Source organism: Acyrthosiphon pisum, chromosome A2, assembly GCF_005508785.2.
Source record: "Acyrthosiphon pisum isolate AL4f chromosome A2, pea_aphid_22Mar2018_4r6ur, whole genome shotgun sequence".
Taxonomy (NCBI): Eukaryota; Metazoa; Arthropoda; class Insecta; order Hemiptera; family Aphididae; genus Acyrthosiphon; species Acyrthosiphon pisum.
Window position 1 is genome coordinate 55452143 of NC_042495.1, and position 7562 is coordinate 55459704.

The window sequence follows — 7562 nt, forward strand, 5'->3', positions numbered from 1 at the left end:
CCCCCCCCAGACAATAGTATATACATATATAATTTATTTATTTATTTTATAAAAACAAAAATAATACATTTGAAATACATATTATTTTTTAGGACCCCACCCCCAGAAAAATTTTGAAAATCCACCATTGGAATTTATTATATATTAGCATTTTCTATACACAATAAAATGCGGTGCAAAGGGCCAGCAGTATAGATTTTTTTTATTGAAGTATGATATTTAGAATAATAAATTGGATAATTTGGTGAGTTTAGATTTTGTTGATTGATCGGTTATTCTTGGTCTTGCCTTTTCAATGGTTTATGAGTGGGTACGTCCACATTGATTTCCTCGTAAAAGGAGCGGGTATTGACAGATTTTTTAGAGGAGTTCTCCATTAAATAATTAATAATTAAATAGGGAATTTTAATAGCGATTTAATCATCATCTTCTCGATGCTTTCCGCAGACTTAAGAGATTCGTTGAGTTTTTAATACATTTTATCCATAGAATTGCTTTTTTTAAATTTTTTATTGTGATAGTTTGGTTTTACTTTTTTCTCTGTTCTGCCTGGTTCCAAAGGTTTTTCTTTTATGGTTTTGATCTGTGAGGGGTTTTCAATTAATACTCTGTTGCTCTATTGGTTGATCTGAAACTGTAGACGATGAAGGGCCGCTTGATGATGCGGGAGGTACTCACTTGACTTGATTATTTGGCGGATTTTAATTGATAGTAGAATGGATAAGTTTTGTAAGATTGGTGCTATTATTTTGGGTACCTATCGGTTAAATTTGTATCATTTACATTTATCTCTTAAGGGAGGTTAAGAGTCATTGGATAGTAGATTTTCCTCGATTATTTCTGTTTGTAAGCTATATTGTTGTTAACATACGTATTTTTCAGATCTTTATCGCAGAAATTTGAGGTGTGAACAATTTGTTTGCGTGTATAACAGGTGAGAGTATCATCAGTTAGAAAGATTCTAAACTCTGAGTTATTATATTTAATTACCTACTAATGACCCAGGAAGCATAAAGCGTAATGCGTATGAGGAACGGTTGCGATATCGTTGGGGTGTATATTATATACTTGGCGCCGGAAGCTACAAACGTGCGTGAGCTTGTCCTGAAAACCCGCTTTCAAAAAGGTTATCTGGGAACATGATCTAATGCCTTCTTATAACATTCAGTATATTAAATTTTTTATCTGGGTTGACTAAACGGCGAAACGATGAAACCTGAAAACGCAAATTGACCTTTTTTTTCTATAACTCAAAAATAAATTCGTTTTGCGCTTTTACACCTTGGTAGTGGGATAAAAGTGCAAAAATAAATTACACAAAAGGGCTGAGCCACCTTCAAACGAGCCAAGGACTACCAATGGACTACCAATGGTCCAGACTCCAGAATCATATCACAAGTATTTGAAATATCAATTTTATAACCCGAACTCATCTATTTATAGTTTTATTGAAGTGATTAAAGAACACCAACCTGCAGAATATTATTTAAAATTACAGTCAAATGGTCGAAAAACTACGAATCACAAATCTAAAGTCATCAAAAACTTGGACCTTGTATAAAGAAAAAAAAATGCCAGATTGGAATACTTGAAAATGGCGGGCTTTAATTTTCAAATTTAATTTTAAGGTACTTACTCATTATTATATTAGTTTAATATATTTATTCATTTATTCATGATACTTTTTTAACTAATTTAATTTTAACTATTTACAATTTTAAAATATTCATAACTCGAGTTAAAATTAAAATATACTAAAAAGCATATGAGGTTACCTAGATAATAATCTTATCTTTAGATTTTATAAGAGGTCAATTAACTCTAATTCTTAAATTAACGGAGCTACACGTGTTCTGCTGAGCGTAAAATTTGCTATGTTACACACTTGTAAGTTGTAAGACGGAGACAACACATGCGGTTATCACGTCCTCTTAACCAATAATAATACTCAAAATTCTAATTTTTATTGCTTTTGATTTTTACTGATTTTTTTAAACTAATTTCAATATCACTGTAAATGCTTAATTAAATATTAATAATAACTACGATTTTAATAAAATACACTTTTTTTTATAAAGTTGATTTGCACTTATGGGTTATTAAAAAGGTAACTTTGTTTTGTGCTTATGGGTTATTTATTTTTGCTCTTTTGGGTTGCGTTTGGGTCATATTTTGCGCTTATGGGCTAAAAGGTATTTGGAGTTCATTATTTATAGATGTAAACAAATGCTTTTGTACTAGTCCGTCAACTTGCAAACATTTGTCAGTAAAACAGACGCTAAGACGATTGGCGGAGATTCGAGATGTGAACGCGATGTAGGTATTCGGGAGGAATTGTTTTACAGAATGCTTTTATGTATTGTTTAACTTGAGGTATTTAATTTATTGTATTGAGGACGATACGCTTGTTATTTTTTAGTAAAATTGGTGTTGGCTATTGTTATTCTGGGAAGGTTTCGCCGTTTCGGAGTAGTTTGTTTTTGATTGAGATGTGGATTGGGTTAGCACGAAGTTACTCATGATAGATTGGTATAATTGTCAGAACAGTTATATCGGATTAATTGGGTCGAAGTACCTACATCGGCTGGGGTGTACTAAAATAATATGGATTCAATAGACATAGGGAATTACATACTTGTTTTGATGAATGCCGCATATATTAAAAATATGACATTTAACTGCTATCGCAAGCTAAGAAAAACGGTACACGCGTGCATTGAACGATGGTCAAATACTCAAATACGTAGGTACTACTATAGTACTATATTATGTAGTATTATACTCGTATTTAAAAATGAATAGAAATATGTCGTTAAATTCATAATAATTTAATAATTATTGTATTTATATTTTACATTCAGAATTTCTACATTAACTGTACCTATATTATAGGTTATTATAAATTATATTTATTTCAATTTATTTTTATTAAGAAATGTGAAACAATAATATAATTATTAATATAAGATTTACTTAAACTGAAAAAGATACCTCAGATAAATGAAATATAGATGGGTACTTTTCACCATTTTCTATAAAAGATTTTTTCTATAATTTTAATCGTAATTAAAATCAAATTATGAAACACATAAGTATTTATTTTGTTTTTTATTAACAACCGAATATTGTTTAATTAATATTAAAGTATTTCAGAATAAAAATATTACAAATCTTTATTCATTTTAATTTTTCAGTATAAAATAAAGTAGGTAGGTAGTACAAAGTTTTAATAATATATTCAAATGTAACACCACATTTTTAAATTTGTAATTTATTAGGTACTCGTAATAATTGTAATAAACCTAGTTAAGAACATTAAATTCATGCCAAATATTTATGTTTAACTCCTATACCTTTTCTTTAAGCGATTTGAAATGTTTTTTTTTTATAGGTACTTCCTACATGGTTGTATTTTTATAGTATTTTTTACAAGACTGCTTTACCACCAATTAAGCCAAATCATTTTTAAAATTTCATTTTTAATGTTTTATAGGGAAAACTTTATAAGACAATCATGTTTCATAATGGTTGGATAAACCCATCCGGTTATTTATTAATCCAGCAGAGGACATAGATCCTGTCTGTGTAAACTTATTTTTAAACATGACGTATGTAGTGACGTACTGACGCTTAACAATATTTTTATATTTTTGGTTTATAGCATTAATCATTACCGCTTACAGCCGCTACAGGTTATACTGTTATATCACTACCTATATAGTATATTCTATAATAATAAATAAAATGTAATATTTCCTTGTTCTTTATTAGATGAAGTTTAAATGGTTTTTTTTTTTTTACTTTTATTAGTTATTATAATATAACAAACCTACCAGCTATAATACAAATTATGCCATTATGACGCAATTCAGTGACGGCACTACGTGTTTTGTGGCCCTGGGCAGTATTTTTGGTGGGGTCCTTGACGATTATAATGGAACTAGATGTTAAATACTTACCTAAACTTGATATTTTGTCTTATATAATAGCTGACCATCTTAAGACACTTTTCATATACCAATAACCAGTTAACAGCATTGACATGTCTTATTAGGTATTCTTAATTGTTGATCTATTTAAATTCTAAATAGATACATTTAATTAGATATTATTAAAATTAAAACATACTTATTACAATTAATAAGTATGCTTTATATAGGTAGTATGCTTTCATAGGTAACTAACTTTAGAAATTTTGATAAAATATTCACCACACATTTTCCTACCATACACAAAAAAAAAGTTTACTGGAAAGTAATATTAATTTTTATGAAGGTTTGAATTTAAAATGTTTACAATATTGGATTTTTATCGGTAAATTATGGAATTTTCATCTATCAATTTTTGATAATTTATTGTAATTCAAAAACGAATAATCCTAGATATTTTCAATTTTCACCAAATGCTGAAATCTCAGTTTTCCATGCATGGTAAAATTTTGAAACTATTTCGACTCTTTTTGAGCTATAGTGTTATTCCTATTAAATGTTGTGTAATAAATGATAAATTGCGGCCGTCCACAGCTGAGCTTCACTTGAGAACAATGTAAATTATACAGGAGTAGGTACCCTATCTAGTTAGTATAGACTTATAGATATCTGTAGTATATACTAGTAATACTAGTATTTATAACCAACGATATTATACTGTCCTCGACGGTTGTATTCACGATCAAGGCGCCCGTGCTAATGTAATTTTGTACACAAAAATACGTTCTACGAGAATAATGATCCTATTCTGTAAAATCAACCAAATTTGATATTTTTTTTTTTTTAACTAATCGAGGGTAATATTCTACAGGTGTACGGAACACCATTTTTCAATATTTTAATCTCAAACTTTATAATATGACGTCTTCAAAAATAATACCGTTTTATGCACTTTTTTATAAATTATATTATATCATTATTTTAAATTAAATAAAAATCGGAGTTCGATGCGGCCTCTAGGAGCTACAAGCCACAAGGCCTGTATTCCTGTGAAGTCAAATTTGTCAAAACAAGATTTTAAATAAAAACAAATTATTAATATTAAATCATTATTATTTATTAGTAAATCTATTAAGTCTCTGTGGATTATGTCATAAACATCCAATATACTTGGAATACGATGTATATAATAAGGAAAATACACAACAGATGCAACCAAAATAACCTGTAACCAATAAAAGAAATAATATTGGACTCATTATATTATAATCGAACATCCGAAATTTTAAATCTTATATATACTTTCGATTTTTTGACAATGCTCTCGTCGTGTTACTTAAGTCTTCATGTAAAATGTGTTTCCTAATCCCGTAAACGGTACATTGTATGTATGATTTCCAATCAAATTCTTCGAAACTGAACCAAAATGTCTTGCGATCCTCTTGACTTAGTGACGACCATAATTCTCGAGTATTGCTGTTGTCAAATTTCCATTCACACGTTGTAAAATCTTTAAGTAAATCAGTCATATTTTCTATTTTTTTGTAAATTTTCAGCATTCTAAATGAACATATAATTATATAAAATCAAGATTAAGTTTTTACATAGGTATATATTAAGGTATATATTAACATTTTTGGTGATCTGGTATAGTTTTAAATATTGTGAAATACATTTAATATTATAATGGTTTGATTGAATAAGCCTGTGGGTAATAGGTAAATCGGACCAAAATGAAATCATCAGAACCCAGAGTTCTTGAATTTAGATTAAGTGACCAGTTTATAACAATCACGCTTTTGTATTAGAAATAGGCAAACAAATCTTGCATCTTTTTTTTTTTTATTATTTTTTAAGGCTTCGACTGCAATGTTATTAGGCAGCATTATATTTTTTTTACATTGGAAACAATAGGCTGAATCTTCATAACATTACATTAAATTACTTAATTACTATTATATTTGTACATTGTTTTCTTGGGTAATATTATTAAATTAAATGACAAAGTTCTGTTTCGTCGATGAAATGAATTAGTTTTTTAGACGTCTCAATTATCCCATATGAGGTCTATAGTAGCTCCTCTTTGATGTGTATTTAATTTAACTGGTGGCGTGTGAGGAGTTATGTGCTTGACCGTAACGAGTGTTCCCCAAGTAGGGCACGAGGGTAGGGCTTCTTTGGCTATGATGTGGCTGCGTGCCATGCGAGTACATCATATTTTGAATGTTAATTCATAATTCAACTTAAATACTAGTATTCTGTATTAATCACTATTGAAGACTAAAGAGGAGATATTATTATATTATTACTTATTAGGTAGGTACTTACACTACTTAGTACTTACTTAGGATTTTCGCCACGAATAATGAATGACAAATCTACAAGCGCACCAGGTATCCGGTGTAAAAAAAATCTCAAAATATTAACGACCCATCGATTGGCAGAAAATATACAAAATATATACCACATCGATTCCAACGGTGGCACCTGGTGGTATGTTTCAAACGTGTATTGTATGATTTTTTCCCAATGTACTGAGCTTTCTACACTAGACACGTAGTTATAAATTTTTGGTTCCTTATTTTTTTTGTTACCATCTCGATGTCTATCAATGAAAAGAATAGAACACAAATAATAATTACACTGCATATATGTACGAGTAATAAAACATATAAAAAAATATAATACCCATACCTATTTACTGTATCCCACATTACACTAATCAGTGCATTGACAGTGTAGTCAACTGGGACAATATCAGAAATTTTATCCGTGGACAATTGAACTGTTCTTAAAATACCGACGATTAAGGGAGAAATTATGCCAGATACTCCATTCATATTATCCACCCAACCTGGTTCCGGTTCAGATTTTGTGCACCCTACTACAATATATTACAAATTGTTTAGTATCTTTGATTACACTTTTCGGACAAAAAAAAAAAATAAAACATAAATATACAAGACAAACTTAAAATACGTTTTTGGTGTGCAATCTCATATTATTGTAATATTATAATCACACATAATTTTTTAAGCCTATTTTCCATAATTACTATAATATATTTAAAAGCCTTACTAATTGAAGGACGAAATATTGAGATCGGCAATTTATTTTCATTTGTTGATATTACATTTTCTATTAGCGCTTTAGTAAAAGTGTATGTATTTGGCCAATCTACCGAAACGCTATATTTTCACGGAATATACAAATTAATAAACTTGGAAAAAATTGTAATAGAAAAAAGGATAAATAAATATTTACTTATGCGTGTTTTCATCTCGTTTAATTAATTTTTTTAATTCTTTGGCTGATATTGAAACTGGATAGAATTGTTCGTTGATTTCACTTCTCGGGCAATGCGAATAAGCGGTTGATACATGAACGAAACCCTGAAAAATGTAACGTTAACAATAATTTTATAGCACTAATTACATTACAAATTAAAATATTCTTATTATATTATAAAACTCATTGTATCATTTATGAAACTATTTTTTTCAAAATTTTCTAAGATTTCTAAGAAATTGCATTATAATTTTTCTAATTTAGTTTACCAATTTTTCCTAATAACCCTAATATTAACTCAAGTTAATTATTTTGAATAATGAATTGTATCTTGAATTATCAAAA

At 28.7% G+C, this 7562-nt stretch overlaps 1 protein-coding gene across 1 annotated transcript in view; it reads right to left on the reverse strand.

Moving 5' to 3' along the window:
• Positions 1 to 4926: 4926 nt before the first annotated feature.
• Positions 4927 to 7562, reverse strand: part of LOC100166872 (fatty acyl-CoA reductase wat-like) — a 10203-nt gene continuing 7567 nt past the window's right edge. Inside the window, exons 4-9 of the mRNA XM_029490392.1 lie at positions 7194 to 7321; positions 7008 to 7117; positions 6624 to 6813; positions 6274 to 6534; positions 5232 to 5489; positions 4927 to 5154 (exon numbers count right to left, since the gene is read on the reverse strand). Of these exons, the coding sequence (XP_029346252.1) occupies positions 5076 to 5154; positions 5232 to 5489; positions 6274 to 6534; positions 6624 to 6813; positions 7008 to 7117; positions 7194 to 7321 (1026 nt within the window). The 3' untranslated portion in view covers positions 4927 to 5075. The remainder of the gene's footprint in view (positions 5155 to 5231; positions 5490 to 6273; positions 6535 to 6623; positions 6814 to 7007; positions 7118 to 7193; positions 7322 to 7562) is intronic.